Below are 19,460 nucleotides of genomic sequence, written 5' to 3'. Positions count from 1 at the left end.
TTTTTAGCTTTCTGTTGTGATCAGAATATATACTTAATGTGATTTGAATTTTTAAAAATGTGTTAAAACTTGTTTTGTGGCCTAGAGTATAGTTTGTCTTAGAGAATATTTCATGTGTACTTGTAAAAAATGTGTATTCTGCTGTTATTGGGTAGAGTAATATGTATGTGTCTGTTGGGTCTGATTGGCTTATGATAGTGTTTAATTTCTCTATTCTGTATTTGCTTTTTCGTCTCTGTTTAATTGTTCTATTGTTGAAAGTAGGGTATTGAAGTTTCCTTTTTTTTTTTTGGAGACAGTCTCTGTTGCCCAGGCTAGAGTACAGTGGCGCGATCTCGGCTCACGGCAAGTTCCACCTCCCGGATTCACGCCATTCTCCTGCCTCAGCCTTCTGAGTAACTGGGACTATAGGCACCCGCCACCACGCCCAGCTAATTTTTTGTATTTTCAGTAGACACAGGGCTTCACTATTTAGCCAGGATGGTCTCAATCTCCTGACCTCGTGATCTGCCCGCCTCGGCCTCCCAGAGTGCTGGGATTACAGGCGTGAGCCACCGCACCCAGCCCCTACTATTGTTATGTAATTTTCTGTGTCTCCCTTCAGTTCTGTCAGTGTGCTTAGTTACATCTTCAGGCTGTCATGGTTTGTTGCATATGTGTTTATAATTGTATCTTCTTGGAAAATTGACCATTTAATCAGTAAACAATGTTCTTTTTTTGTCTTTTGTAACAATATTTCACTTAGAGTGTATCTTGTCTGATACTAGTGTAGTTATTCCAGCTCTTTTTTGATTACTATTTGCACAAAATATGTTTTTTCATCCTTTCTCTTTCAACCTGTATGTGTCTTTAGGTAGGTCTAAAATGAATCTCTCAGAGACAGCATGTAGTTAGATCATATTTTTTTTCCATTTTGCCGGTCTACTTATTTTTATTGGAGAGTTAATCCATTTACATTTAAAGTAATTACTGATAAGGATTTACTTCTGCTCTTTTGTTATTTGTTTTCTGTGTGTCTTTTAGCTTTTCGTTCCTCATTTCCTCCATTACTGTCTCTTACTGTGCTTAGTTGATTTTTTTTGGTAGTGATATATTTTGATTACTTTCTCATTTTCATTTGTGTATATTCTATAGCTGTTTTCTTTGTGGTTACCATGAGGATTACATATAATATCCTAATGTTATAAGTATCTAATTTGAATTGATACCAGAAGCATACAGAAGCTGTACTCCTGTAAAGCCTTCTTGCTTCCTTTTTATGTTAACATTTCAAATTGCATCTTTATATATTGTGTTTCAGTAACATAATTATTTTTATGCAATTGGCTCTTATTTGTGTATGTATGTATTTATTTTTTAGAGAACAGGTCTTGCTCTGTTGCCTAGGCTTGCATGCAGTGGCACGATCGTAGCTCTGTGTAATCTTGAACTCCTGGGCTGAAGGAATCCTCATACTTCAGCTTCCTCAGCAGCTAGGACTACAGGCGCATGCCACCATGCTTGGCTAATTTTTTTGTGTTTTTATAGAGATGGGGGTCTCACTATATTGCCCAGGCTGGTCTTGAACTCCTGACCTCAAGCCATCCTCTTGCCTCAGCCTACCAGAGCGCTAGGATTACAGATGTGAGCCACCATTCTGGACTGCATTTGACTTTTAAATCCTGTAGAAATAAGAAGTGAAGTTACAGACCAGGATTTCAATAATACTGGCTTTTATATTTGCCCTTGTCTTTACCTTTTTGGATTTTTTTTTTTTTTTTTTTTTTGAGATGGAGTCTCATTCTGTCACCCAGGCTGGAGTACAGTGGCACAATCTTGGCTCACTGCAACCTCTGCCTCAGGGGTTCAAGCGATTCTCCTGCCTCAGCCTCCCGAGTAGCTGGATTACAGGTGTGTGCCACCACACCCAGCTAATTTTTTTTATTTTTGGTAGAGACGAGGTTTCACCATGTTGGCCAGGCTGGTCTCAAACTCCTGACCTCATCTGCCCGCCTCAGCCTCCCAAAGTGCTGGGATTATAGGCGTGAGCTTCTACGTCCAGCCTGTTGGAAATTTTTATATCTCTCTATGGCTGCAAGTTACTGTGTAGCGTACTTTCATTTCAACCTGAAGGACTCCCTTTAGCATTTCTTATAGATTGGGTTTAATGATAATAAACTACCTCAGGTTTTGTTTATCTATGAATGTCTTAATTTTTCCTTCATTTTTAACGGACGTTTTACCAGATACAGAATTCTTGGTTGACAGTTTTTCTTCTTCCAGCATTTAAAATATATGATCCCACTGTCTTCCAGCCTCCAAGATTTCTGATGAGAAATTGGCGGATAATCCCGTTGAGAATCTCTTGTGTGTGATGAGTCTCCTCTCTCTTGCTGCTTTTCAGGATTCTGTTTTTGTCTTTCAACTATGTGATTATAATGTTTTTGGTGTGGGTCTCCTTAGAGTTCAGAGCTTTGGTTTGTAGATTCATATGTTTCATCACATTTGGGAAGGTTTTGGCTATTTTTTTTTTTCTTCAAATCTTTCTCCTCCTTTCTCTCTCTCTTCCTGGAATTCCCATAGTGCTAAATATTTTATTTCACTTTTTGTGCTCTTTTGCTGCAGAATTATTTTTTGGCTTCTTATAATAATTTTTCTGTCTTTGTTGATATCCTCATTTTGTTTGTGTATTGTTTTCCTGATTTCTTTTAGTTCTTTGTCTGTGTTTCCCCTTAGCTCTTTGTTTTTAAGACAATTGCTTTAAAGTATTTGTCTAATTAGTCTAGTAAGTCTAGTCTAATAAGTCTAGTCTTTATCTAATAAGCCAAGTCCTGTCTTGGCTTCCACAGAAACAATTTCTGTCAATTTCTTATGTTCCATCGAGTGAGCCATTTTTTTCTGTTTATTTGTGTACCTGTGATTTTTTTTTTAATTGTATGTTTGATTATTATGATATCATTAACTCTGGAAGTCAGAGTCTCCTTTTCCCCTAGGGTTTGCTGGGAGTTTTTTGTTTTATTTGATTGTTAAAGACTCTGCTAATCCTTTTTTTTTTTCTTGAGACTTTTCGGAACTATTTTTGCCAAAACTGTTTCTTATTGTGTATGTTCACTGAGGTCTGTTCCTTTTGCTTATGTTCAGCTGTTTTGACAAGTTTCATTGAATTCCAAGAACTGAAATAGACAGACAAAAAAGGAAAGCAAAAATGAGAGAACAACCCTGTCCCCCATTCTTTGCAGACTTGTTGTATGCTGGGACAGTCCTTTACTGATTAGCCAGGCTTGCTGTGAGCCTAGGGATCAGTCTATGGTGAAGGTTTAAGGTCTTCTCAGGACTCTTCTGAGCATGCATCTTGCCTGGTTGTGTGGGTGGCCTTCAAAACTCCTTCATGTACATGGCTGCTTTTGAAAGTCCTAATTTCCCAAAGAATATCACCCAGCTTCTTCTCCAGTCTTTAAATGGTCTATTATATGTTTCCATACAGGATATTTTGCCTCAGGCATCCATTGATTTATATTCCTCTTGTAGCTTTTACAAGCAGTAGTCACCACTTTTACTGCTGGTGTTCAGAGATATGTGGGACAGAGACCAGTTAGTCCTTCATGTTAGAACAGAGGTCCACAATTATTTGCAGATAAGGTCTGGTCTGCCTCCTCTAGTTTGATGAGAAGAACTAAGAACCAGGTTATTCCCATGTAAGACTAAGATTGTCACCACTCTGGGGAGGGGCTGGGTCAAGGACAAGTTAAATGCCACGAAACTTTCCCACCATTTTGAAAGTGACTTTTTCTTTATTGGGTGCTTGGGTAGGTTACTATAAAACCTTTGATCTTTTTTTAGAGCTCCTACAAAGTTGGCTCAGACAGCTTCTGGGATTTTTTTATGTTTCTGTGGGAGAATGAGAGCTTAGAGCTTCCTACTTTGTCCTTTTTCTGATGTCACTCTCTCCTTTGAAATTAACTGAAAACTATGGTGTTTCAAATTTTTTACAGATTAACCAGAAGGGCTCAGAGAAGCCACTTGAGCAGACATTTGCAACAATGGTGTCTTCTTTGGGAAGTGGAATGATGAGGTACCTCACTAGAAATCTGTTGCAGGTCTTTTCACATGAGATGTGCACTTACATATGTGCATGATTACATAGAGCTCACTAGACATATATTTCAGCTTGCATTTTTTTCAATAGATCAGAGCATGATATTTTGTTGGCTTGAAATTTCTGTAGCATTAAATTATGTTGCAGAATAACTTCTTTTCAGTCGAGTTTTGAGTTTAGTCTCTGATTCAAATTCCCTCATTGAGGCTTTGTGCCCCAGAGAGTTTCCATAGGTCATACTTGGCCACTAGAATTGTCTTGAGGACTTTGGACTAAGGCCTCTTTGCAGGGCATACCTGATTGCTGTACTTGAGCTTACTTCACTAAGCATTTGTTGTGTTTCTCCTCTACTCCTTGCTGAGGGCCCCCAGAAGAACATGTGAGGATAGACATATGCATGTATTTTGTATTTTCATGTATATATATATATATATATATATCTGCTCATATCATATATATATATATTTTCCTCTGATAGGTGTGAGCATGAGAAGGGGTGTGTGTGTGCATGTAGTATATGTATAGTGATAAACCCAGAGTGAAGGAGATTCTAGTGTTCCCAAGAAATATGTATGCACTGATATAAAGGGGAAAATCAGCTTATGAAGGTATTATTAATAGAAGGAAAATGAATGATCTCTGGTCGGTTTCTGAATATCTTTTCTTTTGGTAGATACATTGCCTTTGACTTCCATAAGGAATGTAAAAATATGAGATGGGATCGACTAAGTATTTTATTGGATCAGGTAGCAGAAATGCAAGATGAATTAAGGTAAGCTATATTATTTCCTTAAGGAGGCAGAGAGAAGAGGTATATATATCAGTCATATTTTATTATGCATCATCCAGCAGACTTATAAATATAGTTCACTGGATTGTCATTGCTTATCTATACTGTTTTATTATTTTTAATTTCTTTACTGGAAAGATGAGACTTGGTGACTTCAAAATATTTTTAAATTCTTAAAAATGACCCAAGGCCAGGTATCTTCATATATTTATAAATTATCTACCACACATTTACAAATTTTTATATAATTGAACTTGGTTTACTAATATCTTATATTGTTGTTTCCACTAGACATTCTATCACTAGTATTTTGTTGTTACCTGTACAGTGTCTGTAATGATAGGGTTTAATGGCTTTTCTGTATTGTTTTGTCATAACGTAGTTCTAAAGAAGTGCTTTTCTTCACCCTGAGCACCTGGTTTATTTCCTTTCCTCTTTCTATCATGAAAGATTGTGGTGCCATGAATCATTATACATATTTTACATCTGTTAAATTTTTTTATTTCTTTAAAAAATTCTTCAGAGTAGGATTGATGGATCAAAAGTCTGAATGTCTTTGCAGTACTATATTATCATACTGGTGCAGGTTTACCATACTCGGTGCGCGTCAGTCCTTACTGATTTAAAAGCCAGAAGTAGGAATCTGTAAACCATACTATCATTTTCTTCTGCCTATGTGTGATAGTTGTAAACCTGCCAACCCAAATGCACTTTTTAATTTGTTACACAATAATATAGTAAAACCTCTTTGATAGATATTTGCTCAGTTCTCAAAAATGTCTTTTTATATACATTAGGTAATCAACTACAGTTATTTAAATCTGCTTTTTTTCTGTGAGGTTTTGTCACGAACACAGAAGGGAAATTGACCTACTGTTGTTGGGCCATTAGAGAAAACATTGGCTGGGCCCGGCATGTTGTTGGAGGAGGTGGTTCCTTGGGTTCACCCATTAACTGCTGCCATGCAGGAGTGTAAGAAAGAAGGAGGGTTGACTCCAGAGTTTGTGTTCGTTGCCATTCACCGTGGTCCACAGGGAGAGCAGAGCTTTCACTGGTGACTCTCAGATGATCTCTTGAGACTTTTTTCTAGGGGTTTTTGGGGTAGTGGAAAGAATCTGGGCTTTGGAGTCCAACACACCTTGATTTGAATTTAAGTTTTTCTCTTAGTAGTAATATGACCCAGGGCCACTTAGTTACTATCTTCAGACTTCGGTTTCTTCATTTGTAAAGTAGAGATGATAACTTACTGTATAGTTTAAGCAATAATATTTATAACATATCTGGGATTTTATAAGTATTAATGGGGTACAAACACACATATACACCCTTGCACACATATGTATGTACACCAACTCTAAACGAACCTTACCAATTCTGCATGATCCATATGTAGATTTTTCATCCTAACACATTCTTCCAGGCTCTTGTTCCTGAGGTCATGATTTGTATTTAGCCCTTGATGAATCTGTTGCATTTTCTTCCTCCTCTTGGATTTTGGAAAATAATTTCAGTAGTTAATATTATCCAGTATTCATTGTATGCTGTGTTCCATACACTGTGCTAAGTACTTTATGTGCATTATGTGTTGTCTCATTCAAACCTTAGAGAAGCCTAATGGTGGTGCTGCTGTTACCTCCATTTTGTGGATGAATAAGCTGACTATTTAAAGTTCTACAGTTAGTAAGTTGCATATGATGCTAAAGTTAGCAAACAGATTGTTTGCTTCCTGAATCCATATTCTTAACCAGCACACTGTGTGTTGTCAGATTTTTGAATTCATAGAATTATCAAGGAGCTTGTTAAAGAAAACATGGGAACTGGTAACTGTGGTTGGTTGCAGTACAGAGATTTGGGTGTTTAAGGGGAGAAAGGGAAACTGATTTTTCAAATAATACCCAATTATACTTTATAAATCTTGTACTGTTTGCATGTATCACCCATTTAAGAATTTTTTTTTTTTTTGGCCGGGGGCTGTGGCTCTCGCCTGTAATCCCAGCGCTTTGGGAACCCAAGGCAGACGGATCACCTGAGGTCAGGAGTTCAAGACCAGCCTGGCCAACATGGTGAAACCCCATCTGTACTAAAAATACAAAAATTAGCCAGGCATGGTGGTGGGTGCCTGTAATCACATCTACTCAGGAGGCCGAGGCAGGAGAATCACTTGAACCTAGAAGGCAGAGGTTGGAGTGAGCTGAGATCACGCCACTGTGCTCCAGTCTGGGCAACAGAGGGAGATTCCATCTCAAAAAAAAAAAAAGAATTTTTGAAAGTATTAAAAAAATTTTTTTTTTTTTAAATTTAGATACAGAATATTGCTCTGTCACCCAGGCTGGAGTGCAGTGGTGTGATCATAGTTCACTGTAGCCTTTAACCCTTGGGCTCAAGTGATCCTCCCACTTTAGCCTTCTGACTGTATACAGGTATGCACCACCATGCCTGGCCAAGTTTTTGTTGTTTTAGAGGCAGGGACTCGTTATGTTGCCCAGGCTGGTCTTGAACTCCTAAGCTAAAGTAATCCTTCCACCTCAGCGTCCCAAGTAGCTGGGATTACAGGCATGCGCCACCACGCCCAGCTAAAAGTATTTTTAATGCAAAATGTTCAGTCCTTGCCTCAGAGATTCTGATTCAGTTGATCTCAAGGCCAGGAATCTTTTTTCACAAGCAACCCAGAGGATTCTAAAGATAGTATATGAATCATAAAACCCTGATATCCAGGGATATAGTTGGAATAATAATGTTAGAGGAAACCCTCATCTGGCTTTGGGAAACATGATCGATTTGCACAACCACCTTTTTAATACTCTTAACTCTACTTTTCACGTCTTTGGGGTGAGATGATCTCTAATCTTCAGCCATATTTTGGATGGGGGACTGTTTTGCCTCAGCCATTTAGACTTATTTTTGGTCTAGGATAATCACATATGCCTGACTACACATTCCTATCTGACCTTTTAATTTACAGTTTTCAATAACGTCACTGAAATGAGACCCATGTTGTAAGAGTTAAGTCCTTAGTAAATCTGACCTCTTTGGTATGAGAGTGTTTATACAAATATGTTTTAGTTATTTTCTAGTGGACTCTGCTGGCCAGGTGGTGGCAAACCAGGAAGGCGTGTTCCGAAGCAATTGCATGGATTGTCTAGATAGAACCAATGTGATCCAGAGTTTGTTAGCTCGTCGTTCACTTCAGGCCCAACTTCAGGTGCGAATGCTTTTTTTTTTTTTTTAATTGAAAAACAACACAGCAGAAAATTAAACATCATCTTCAAAACCCAGTAACATAAAATATTCACATTGCCCCCACCCTAACCCAGCTCTTTTTATTTTTGTGTCTTGCCCATGGATGTCACATTTTCCATAACTATGGTCAGTCTATGTATGCACAGTTTTCACTTTTGCCATTTTCCCTTAGCATTTATGTAATCACAGTTTCTGATGGTTGTATTGTTGTGCTGTAATTTACTAAGCCATTCAGATTGCTACATTTTTAGTTTATAAATAACACTGTAGAGAATGCATCTGTATATGTTATTATTAACTGGAATTATTTCCTTCATGGTAATTCCTAGAAGTAGAATTACTGGGTTAAAGAGAATACATATATTATTTTCCAAGAGGGTCATTCCAGTTTACACTGACACCAGCAATGAATAAGTAAATCCATTTCATTGAACTTTTTCCAGCATTTGATATTTTAATTTTAATTTTTTTTGTTTTTCCTTGAGACGGGGTCTGGCTCTGTTGCCCAGGCTGGAGTGCAGTGGCGCAATCTCGGCTTGCTGCAACCGCTGCCTCCTGGGTTCAAACCATCATACCTACTCAGCCTCCCACAAAGCTGGGGCTACAGGCGTGTGTCACCACGCCTGGCTAATTTTTGTATTTTTTGTAGAGACAGAGTTTCACCATGTTGCCTAAGTTGGTCTCAAAGCCCTGGGCTCAAGCCGTCTACCTGCCTCAGCTCCCAAAGTGCTGGGATTATAGGCTTGAGCCACTGTGTCTAGCCTCTTTTTTTTCTATTTCATTAGTACAAAAGTAGCACCTCAAGATTGTTTCTATTTATCTTTCTCTTATTACTAGCAAGGGATATTGACTCCAAAGTAAAAAGTTTCTGACACAGCTTTGCTTTATCACTAGACTATGCTGATGAGAAAAATAGTTTTTTTCTTCTGTGTATATTTGGAATGAAAAAGACGTAGAGCCCCAATTTCTAAATCACATTGGCATTTGTTGTGAGGGGCAGACAAAATGCATACCACATGGTTTCCTGTTCAGGGAATTAGTAAGCATTCAACTTTATTTCGACAATTGTATGATACCGAGAAAGAAATTATGGAGGTAAAATACCCCCTTCAGAATGAATGCTTCGTGAATCTTAAAGTCGCACCTGCTAGAGGAGTGCTGTCCCTGTTGGAATAGTCTGTAGTTTGTATTGTGCTATGTCCTTGTCTGTTGGAAGGTCTTCTGAGTGTATTTTTTAATAGAAACAATATTAGGAATGGTTTGGTTCCATGGCTGATTAACCAAAACTTACTTGACTAGGTTCTGCAATCCATATTTTACAATTTTACATGCTATATGTAGTATTATGAAACTTAACCAACCTTCAGAGAGTGGGGGCAGGAGCCTCGCCAGCAGCTTTGCCTGCTAGTGTAGGGGCTATCTACTTGTGCCTCTCCACGTCCGCCAGTGAAGGCAGAGTTCTTACCCAGCTAAAGGTCACCAAGGTGGCTCCTGTGCTGTGTCTGAGGGTGGGAATAACTCCTTCTGAGGTGGAGATGAGGTGTCATCTGAGGTAAGCAATGAAGATAGTGGTTCTCAGAGGTGATGGTCTGAGACAATGTGGGGACCCCTCATCTGTGGTTCGTGGTCTCCAAAGCGGAGTCCATAGAAGGGATTCAGGGGGCCCAGCAACCCCGGGATATTCTTTGTGAAGGTCTGTGTGTGTGTGTGTATTTTTGGGGAGGTAGATTAGGTGGCATTCATCAGATTCTCAAAGGTCCCTGGGACAGAGGGTAAGGTTGGGGTGACTCAGGGGTGAAGAAGTTGAAGGATGATGCATATGAGGGGATCTCAAGGGGGTAGAAGCAGTGGAAGATTAGGGGTGAGAGGGAGGAAGTAGCAGCTGGAATCCTACAGCTGCTTTCACTCTCCCTCCTGACACACTCTCTGAATATAGTCCTGCTGCTGTCCTTCAAGGGAGTGCGGGAGCTGCAAGGCAAAGGTGCCCTCAGGAGAGGCTTTGCAGTCTGCCCTGGGCAGGAGACGGCTGCTGCAAGCTGGGGCTCCCTGTAGACAACAGACACTTCTGGCCTGCATCCAGCAACCAGGAACCATGAGATACAATTTGGGGACTGCTTTTTCTTCCTAAATCATGTCTGCTAAAATCTATTACACATAAATCTGGGTGTGGTTTTTATTCCAGAGACTAGGAGTTTTGCATGTGGGACAAAAGCTTGAAGAACAAGATGAATTTGAGAAGATTTACAAAAATGGTAGGTCATTTCTTTAATATAGAAAAGTTGCTCAAATTTTGAAATAAATTAATATTCTGGATTTAGAACTTTGTCATCTTAATCGTTATCAGCTGTATTCACTTTTTTCTACAGCCTGGGCTGACAACGCAAATGCCTGTGCCAAGCAATATGCGGGAACTGGTGCCTTGAAGACTGACTTTACCAGGCAAGCCGTGCTTTTAAAATAGCGTTCCACATCAGTAGTTCACAGTCCTGGAGCTTTTAAAAATCACCTGGGCAGCTCTCAGACAACAGCAGCAACAGCAGCAAATCTCCAGCGTCTGGGCTTCACTTGAGACCTGTGGAGTCAGGATTTCTGGGAGATGAGGCCCAGGTTCTGGTGTGTTCTTAGCCACCCTGGGAGATTCTGATACTTGGGGAGGGGTGAGAGCCACCGCTCCACAGTGCTTCTCAGACCTTACTGTGTACCTGAAGCACCAGTCTTGAGATGTGCCTCTAAAAAGCACCCAGGTGATGCTGATGCTGCTTTCAAAGATCACACTGAGTAATGAGGAATTAGAACATTTTGAATGTATTATGCATGCGGTGGCTCTTTTTCTGCTGTGTGGATTCCCTGGGAGCAGAATAAGATTTCTAGTCTCTGCTTTGCTGTGTCCTACCACTTAACCTGGGCTATGTATTTCTCTTCATATTTCTTGTCTTTGCAACTGGAATTAGTGTGTTTCTTTGTGCCTCCTTTGGTAATATTTTAGAAAGAAAATAGGTATTTCTTGGACCTACAAGTGATTTCTTTTGTGAAGTATCTATATCTTCAGCGATAGTTTTTAAAATCTGTCACTCATTTCTATACCTTATGCTTATTGACCATAAAACAGTGTGAGAATTCAGGTACAAACCTGTAACTTAAAATTTAACCTCTTTAACCAGAACTGGAAAGAGAACTCATTTGGGACTTATAATGGATGGCTGGAACTCAATGATACGATATTATAAGAACAACTTTTCCGATGGATTTAGACAAGTAAGTTTGTATTTGATGCTTTCCTGGCATTAGGCGGTTGTCTCTTTGCATCGTTCATCACTAATGTTATCTCACACTGAGTTTGGTGAGTTACTAATTTCTTCCTTTCTGTTCTAGGATTCCATAGACTTATTTCTTGGAAACTATTCAGTGGATGAATTAGAATCTCATAGTCCTTTAAGTGTTCCAAGGGATTGGAAATTCCTGGCTGTAAGAAACCATTTTGTATTTTTCAAGTTTTTAAAAGCATTGTGTCTGAAGGTATAGATGGTTTCAGTCTTCTTAATTTAAAACGTTATATGTTGTTTATATTTCATTACATGAAATATAAATACTTAAGTTTTCCAAAGAGGTCAGGCTGAGGAGTACAGTAACTGTGGAGCATTTGTTTTCTTTTCCTCAGTGTGTCTCACACATGCTTTTCGTGTGATGTCACATAAGCAAAGGGAAAGTGGAAGGTTTCTCATTTCAGGAAAACTTCAGTTCTTTTACATTGAGGGAATTGCCAGAGACAAACTTGTTACATGGAAGGCAAGGTTTATTTTTGATGCTTCTCTCCTTTTTGACTTCTCCGTTCACCAGACTCTGCAAGAGCCTCTTTGGATTTTCTTTCCAGTGGATCAAGTGCCCTGGAATGGAAGGGAGACCTAGTGTTCTAGGTTCTCATCTGGGCATCCTCCTTCCATTTAGCACTCTTTGGCTTGGAGCAAAAGCATGCTTCTTCCGATCTTACCACTTTCCCCATCTAAAGTCTAGGGCAGTTGTGATTGAACCCATAAATAATAATGTTTTGTTGACAAAAGATACTGTGTGTATTAGTTGACAGATGAGGTTTTTTCTTTTCCCAAGCAATGCATGCACAACTGATTTTGCAGCCATTGGTTAGCATTCTTAAATGATTATCTCTTTCTGTTGTCTTTTCCAGTTGCCTATTATCATGGTTGTTGCCTTTTCAATGTGCATTATCTGTTTGCTGATGGCTGGTAAGTCAGCTCCACACATTCTTCCATTTGTTTCTTAGTTAAAATGTTGACCTTTCTTTTACAACATCTTAAGTTTTTGAGTTCACTGAACACTTGATGTTTCCCTATTAAATTTAATGGGTAAAGTGGAGTAGATGAAATTAGTCATTAGATGTGACAGGAAGAAAAATAACATACCTAGTAGTTTGATGGGTTTTTTTTAAACCTCAGATTTCAAAAACATGTTTTTCTTATTACTGTGAACCAATAAGTATCTGAGACAGGTCTCAGTTCAGAGGCTTAAGTTACCAAGGTTGAGAACCTGCCCAGGAAAAAGAGACACAAGCTACGGTAGGATCAGTATCTTGTGCTTTTTCCAAAGAGGGTTTTGAGGACTTCAGTATTAAATGGTGAAACGGTGTACAGGAGGGGAAGGAGGAATGGAAACAAAAGGGGAGGGTAGGTAGTGAGATAAATGGTCACATTCTTGTGAGGCTTTGATTAGCACTCACTGAATCCACATTACATGTGAAAGGAGAGGGTAGAGGAACAGTCAATTATGCATTCATCGCCCGCTCAGTAAATCTGTGTTTTATGTAAGACAAAGTAAAGGTAGAGTAGAGGGAGAAGTCAAATCTGCATTTGTTTTGGGGTGGGTGGAGGAATGATTTTCTAGTCTTTGTCCCTTACCTGTGAAAATAAACTGTTAATTTACAATGTCAGGGTGAGGGAGATTCGACAGGACTGTCTTTTAGGGTAAAGATTTTGGGGCCCACATGGAATTTGCTTGTGACAGTTTGTGAGGGTGGCCATCTGGGAGGATATGTGGCCAACTATCTTTGCAGCTGTCTACTTAGGAACAAAAGGAGGGTAGTTTTGTGAGACTCAGTTCCCAAGTTTAACTTTTCTCTTTGGCATAGTAAATTTGGAGTCCTGAGATTTTATTTTCCTTTCACATTACCAAAGTATTACATAGTAATTACAGAAAACACACGTAGGCAGAAAAGGAGAAAATATTATTTATCATCATACTGTTATGCCCAGACCGTTTATTCCCCAAAGAAGACCACCAGAGTCCAGAGTCAAAGCTAAGCAGCAAGGATCTTTATTACAGGTTCTAACCTGGAACTCTCCCTCGCTCGCGAAACGAGACGGGCAGGAGAGCTCCCCCACTGAGCTCCGAGCAGTGTTATATAGTCTAAGAAAAGTGGGCATAGAGTTATTATACAAATCAGATATATGATTGGCTAGTGTTTGAACAAGGCGATTTGGCTAACTATGATTGGTTCCCGCCATTTCTGATATTTCGGTTCAACCTTTGAGGCGGGAGAGCAGGTTTATGGCAGCAAGAGTTTTATCTTACTTAAACACGTCTTGTGACCTTGCCTCAGAACTTACAAAATCTCTGGTATGTGCAAAACAAAATCTCTGGTACGTGCAGAAAAACAGGTACTCACAGAACTTACGAAATCTCTGGTATGTGCAAAGATTAGAGAGCAGAACAAAAGGGTGTAGCAGGGTGGGGTCGGGTACACATCTATCTTTGTGTTCTTTCAATACCTTTGAGAGAGAAGCTCACCACTCTTAACATTTTGATGTTTTAATATTTATAAGTGTCTCTGATTTTTTTCAGAGGTGAGATACATATTTTCATTATCTGCTTTTTTTCACTGAGCAGTATGTTTTCCCATGTTCTTAATTGCTAATGGCTGCAAAGTATTCCATTTATAGAATGTATAGTCTAACCAACTCAAATAAATGTTAATGGATTAAGATATTACTTATCATTAAATTTTAATAGGTTGAGAGTAAAATTGCCTAAGAACCTGAGTGGACAAGGTCTTTACTGGTTTTCTTTTTTCTCCTAATATTTTGCTATGTTACTGAGTTAATAAAGCATTTAAGATTAAAGTGTGAAGAATGTATTCTTTATTCTCTTTTGAGTAATGTCCTGTATTTTGGAGGTTTAAGTCTGAGACTTGGTGTATTGTACCTTGGAGGTGCAATCCTAGTCACTCTGAAAGAAAAGGCACCTTCCAGCCTTCATCCTCTTCTTGCCTGTCTGAATTCCACCATCCTCAGGGCACCATTCATACGCTTCCCTCTCACAGAGTGTCTCTCCCACACGGAAGTCTTCACCTTCTATCTGAATTTCCACAGCACTCCTGGTCCTCTCTCCCAGCACTTTCCTCTTTTAACCTCCTTAATACATAGGGAGTTATTTTTCAGAGGTAGTATACCTCTTTGGTGTACCTGACATACCCAGTGTGTATTTGTTTTTGGATGGTAATGATTTGCATACTTGTTTGTCTTTTTCACTGGATCAGCAACTTTTTGAGGGTCTGTGTCTTACTCATTGCTTTGTCCAGGATATAGTAAACCCTCAGTAAATGTTTGCTAAATTAAGGACTCTTACTCCACCACCACCACTAATTCTGTCACCTTTTTGATAGGGAGGCTCAGTTACCTGTTCGTCTCGGTATTCCTCTCAGTGCTCAGCCCTGTAGACAGTTGTGATGTAGTTTTGACTAAATGCTGAAATGTTGAGTAGGGGGAAAGAGCCATCTTACTAGTATTATAGTTAGCAAAATTTTTCTGTAAAGAGCAGGTAGTAAATATTTTTGCCTTTATGGATGGTGTGTGGTCTCTGCTGCATATTCTTTGTTTTTGTGTTTATAACCATTTAAAAATGTAAAAACCATTCTTACCTTACAATACAAAAACAGGTTGAGACATAGGCATTGCCCGGGACGTGACTGCGGGTTTTGGGGCAGGAAGGAAGAGGCAGCATGTGCAGGTTCTTCAGCGGCCAGCCCTGCTCTCATTTCCTCTCTAGATCCTCTGCCTTCTTTCCTGAAAACATACCCAGTGGATGCCATTTTTGGGGAGCCACTGTACTGTTAAATTAGTTAATTTTGTTGTTCTGACTATACCCACATTTACCTAAAGAACCTCTGGAGAGGCAGGAAAGTCAAGACCAAGGGCTCTGCCTGAATAAAATGGATGATTCCTTTAGGGTGTGTCCAGCAGAGTGGCCAATAAGGAACTGCCCTTTTTTTGTCCAAGAAGAATTTTAAAACTCAGAGCCATGAAAATTAGCAGTTATGCAAATTCGAGTATATTTTGCATAAAAAGAGATTGGATGCTGTGGATAGTAACATCTCATGTCAGTTAATTGTTATAACGAACTTTGTGACATTTGGGTGTGGCGATATCTGATTTCTAGCTCCTGCTGTGGTTTTCAAAGAGAATAGAAAACAAATGTAGCATGATCTCTGAGGGCTTGTTAGGAAAGAGTCTGGAGACTGGTTTCTTCCCTGGTGTGCTCTCTCACTGGCCGTTATTCCCTGTATGTGTTCCTCCGTCTGCAGATGAGGCCAGTACTGTTGCAGAGAGAGAAGCTATTCTCTAGGTTCCGCTATTCAAGGAGTAAAACAAAGTAGATCTTTGCCCATTGGCCTGCTGCTAACCTTTATGAACTTCGGACTTTGGAAAATGCGTATCAGCAGAGTTGGGCTAAATATGTCATTCAAATATGTTATTGGCTGGGTGCTGTGGTGTGTGCCTATAGTCCCAGCTACTCAGGAGGCTGAAACGGGAGGATCAGTTGAGCCCAGGAGTTCTGGTCTGTAGTGTGCTATGCTGATCGGATGTCCGCACTAAGTTCAGCATCAATATGGTGACCTCTTTGAGCAGGAGATCACCAGGTTGCCTAAGGAATGGTGAACCAGTACAGGTCGGAAACAGCAAGACAAAACTTTCGTGCTGATCAGTAGTGGAATCGTGCTTGTGAATAGCCACTGCACTGTAGCCTGGGCAACACAGCAAGACCCCATCTCTAAAGCAAATGTTACTGACTTTTGTTTTATATATTTATGTATGTGCAAAAAATACCCTACAAAATATATATAACTTCAGAAAAGTTTTGGATAACTTATGTTTGGTATTCATAACTTATGAATATTAAAATTTTTTGTGCAGGTATTTTGATAATAGCTCATATCTGTTACAGAACTATAAATTAAACAATAGTTTTTTGTATTATTAAAATATACTAAAAGTGATTATTATTTGTATAATATATGAAATCGTTTAGTCCAGTGGTTCTCAAAGTGTAGCCTCTTGATCGGTAGCATCAGCATCACCTGGGAACTAGGAACTTGCTGGAATGCAGATTCTTGGGGCTCAACAGTTGATGCTTTATCAAGCCCTGCAGAAGATTCTGGTACTAGCCAGGGTTTGAGAACCACCGGTTTAAACCTTAATTAAGAGGTTCTTATATTTTTGCTGTGAATGTGCTAGTAAACTTTAATGTTGCCAAAATGTGCTAAACAGCTGAAAACTGGGTCTGATATCAACAAATGCCTTATTTAGCTTTTTGTTTCTTAATATCAACAGGTGACACTTGGACAGAAACACTGGCCTATGTGCTCTTCTGGGGAGTTGCAAGCATTGGAACATTTTTTATCATTCTTTACAATGGCAAAGATTTTGTTGATGCTCCCAGACTGGTCCAGAAGGAAAAGATAGACTGAATTTGTATTTGTGGAAAGCGGCTTGGCTTGGAAGATTCCATTGTGCAGAACTGGAGTCTTTACTGACCCGCTTTCCACATCAGCCCAAGGTCTTTTTAATGCCTTTATCCAAAAGCACATCTTGTGCTCCGTGCAGGATGATGACAGAATTGATCTGATGTTACTGCCTTGATGGTCTCTTTGCTATTGGGACAGTTAGATTTATAATTTGAAGCTATTCTGTAATTAAAATATAACCTGAATTCAGCTTGCAGAATGGAAGCTGAATCTGTTCATTGGATTCTATTGATTGTCAGTTTAATCAGCTGTTGCAGAATAAGTAATATATTTTAAAAACCTAGCTCCTTTCATTATTTAAAACAGTAAAATTATTTTTGTAGCTCAGTTTCATTATTGTCCTTGTAGAAGCAGTCACTGTTAGCAGGCATACTTTTCCACACATCTTTGGACTTTTCTTAAAAGTTCAGTAATAAGCTAACTGTGTTTATAAAATGTAAGTCTCTTACAGACATCAAGTAGTTTGATGAGACAGTCTGTGACTTCATGATAGGAAAGAGGAGGGGATGTGGTCTGGGGTTCTTTTAAAGTCTCTGGTGGGCTGCCTCATGACTTTAATCAGCTTGAGCTGCCAGTGCACCAGCAGTTTAGATGTGATGAGAGAATTCAGATATACTTTATCTTTTTAAAAAAGTGTAAATAAAATCAAAGAATGTAAAGTCTATCTCTTATGCTAGAGGTCCAAAGCCACCTCTGTTTTAAAGATTGCCCCAGTGTGGAAGATGCCCATGACTGGTCAGCTACTTCCTCCTGTACATTTTGGTTTCTTTGAGGGTCAGTCATTGAGACATGCAGGCCTCTGAGAGGGTCTTGTTCTAGATTTCATATTGCACTTGGGGGGCAACAGCTGCTTTTCCACGCATGGTACTCTTGATGCTTCTCACTCTGTCAAGGATTTTGTTGGCTGTCAATAAATGTGTCTAAAACTTAGTGCTTCCAGGTAGTTACAGTTCTCCAAATCAAGGACCAACTTAAACATTAATTTATGTGCAAAAACAAACCTGAAAAATATGCTTCGGAAACTGTGCATAGTTCTAATTGTAAGTCAGATTGTATATTCAAATTGTAATTAAGAGATTTAAATATTAGAACAGTATGTAAGGTAGTATAATTACCACTATTTTAAAACAATTCAGTTAAACACTGCTACAGTATTTCAGTGTTGTGCTTGAAAATATGTACAGTTTTTTTCCAATATTAATACCTTATGTTGTCCTTAAATATTTCTAAAAGCGCCTTTATTTCAGCATTACCTTTTTTTCATCATTATCTTTTGTAAAACATTGATACAAGTTGTTACTTTTAGAAACTCTAAAGGAAATAATAGCTGGAAAACCCTTTGTAGCTTAAAATCAGTCATTAAACTCACAATAGGGTAAGTAAATATAGCCACCTGTTAACATGTAAATAAGCATAATGTGTTCCAAAGATGGAATATTGAAACTTAGTTCATGTCTGCTGTAAAATATTATTTAAATGCTGCTGGGCATTTCACTTAAAGAACTTAATGTCAACAACTACAACAAAGACCAAATCTGAGCTGCTAATGTGGCTGCTTTGTAGGGAATGGACTAATCAGTGTGTTAGATCTTAAGGTATCAGTATTTCAGAATCCTGCGACGATTTTATTTCTAAATTCATGTACTGTATGTCCATAAGTGAAAATAAAATGTCATATTCTTTTCTAACTACTGTTGGTATCATCCATGTACTTTGAAAGTGATGTTTTTCTTTTTGATCTTAGAATATTAAAAATCATGCAGAGTGATACGGTTTGGCTCTGTGTCCCCACCCACCCAAATCTCATCTTAAATTGTACCTGGTGGGAAGTAGTTGGATCATGGGGGATGGTTTCCCCCATGCCATTCTCATCAGTTCTCACGAGGTCTGATGGTTTAAAAGTGTTTGGCATTTACCCCCTCGCTCGCTCGCTCTCCTGCCACCATGTAAGACGTGCTTTGCTTCCCCTTCACCTTCTGCCATGATGGTAAGTTTTGTGAGGCCTCCCCAGCCATGCAGAACTGTGAGTCAAACCTCTTTTCTTTATATGTTACCCAGTCTCAGGTAGTTCTTTACAGCAGTGTGAAAACAAACTAATACACAAAGCAATGCATGATCATCATAGAAAAATTCGAGTAAGCAAGCAAATCAGTAGCTTCTGCAATCTTGCTTTCCAGTTACGATCACTTAAGAAATTTTGTGTCTCCTTATAGTTATTTTTTTTAGTTACAGAGAAACCCAGGGAAATACTTAAGTGTAATGTCTATAAAAAGGTGTCCCCCACCTTCAAATTGTAATTTGTTTTTCAAAATGCTATGAATCCCAGCTGATGTGGGAAAATATTGCTTGTTAGAAAATGACACCTCCACAGGAAGGTGTCAGCATGAGGGAAATAGTGATGTGAACACATTGGTACCTAGTGATGGCAGCAGTGGGCTGTCTGAAGTGGCTGCTGCCATTGTGCCGGCCTTGGCAGGGAGATGTGAGTGGTGATGGCAGGAGGGGCTGCAGGGGCAGCAGTAATGATGGTGAGACCCCTGTGCCTC

The 19,460-nt window shown here is 39.1% G+C and overlaps 1 protein-coding gene across 3 annotated transcripts in view; it reads left to right on the top strand.

The window, feature by feature from the left end:
* The window catches only part of LOC101012911 (SAC1 like phosphatidylinositide phosphatase), a 55,573-nt gene extending 36,971 nt beyond the window's left edge, over positions 1–18,602 (top strand). For 2 of the 3 annotated variants that reach the window (XM_003894552.4, XM_017955507.2), the window contains 9 exons: positions 3,972–4,051; positions 4,749–4,847; positions 7,929–8,067; positions 10,288–10,357; positions 10,472–10,544; positions 11,267–11,360; positions 11,478–11,570; positions 12,286–12,343; positions 16,721–18,602. In XM_003894552.4, coding sequence (XP_003894601.2) covers positions 3,972–4,051; positions 4,749–4,847; positions 7,929–8,067; positions 10,288–10,357; positions 10,472–10,544; positions 11,267–11,360; positions 11,478–11,570; positions 12,286–12,343; positions 16,721–16,857 — 843 coding nt within the window. In that variant the 3' untranslated portion in view covers positions 16,858–18,602. The remainder of the gene's footprint in view (positions 1–3,971; positions 4,052–4,748; positions 4,848–7,928; positions 8,068–10,287; positions 10,358–10,471; positions 10,545–11,266; positions 11,361–11,477; positions 11,571–12,285; positions 12,344–16,720) is intronic. The other variant, XM_021934489.2, reaches the window with a different exon arrangement.
* Positions 18,603–19,460: the final 858 nt, after the last annotated feature.

The sequence above is a fragment of the Papio anubis genome, unplaced genomic scaffold (genome assembly GCF_008728515.1).
Source record: "Papio anubis isolate 15944 unplaced genomic scaffold, Panubis1.0 scaffold111, whole genome shotgun sequence".
In the NCBI taxonomy this organism is placed as follows: domain Eukaryota; kingdom Metazoa; phylum Chordata; class Mammalia; order Primates; family Cercopithecidae; genus Papio; species Papio anubis.
This window is presented reverse-complemented; position numbering and strand designations above follow the sequence as displayed.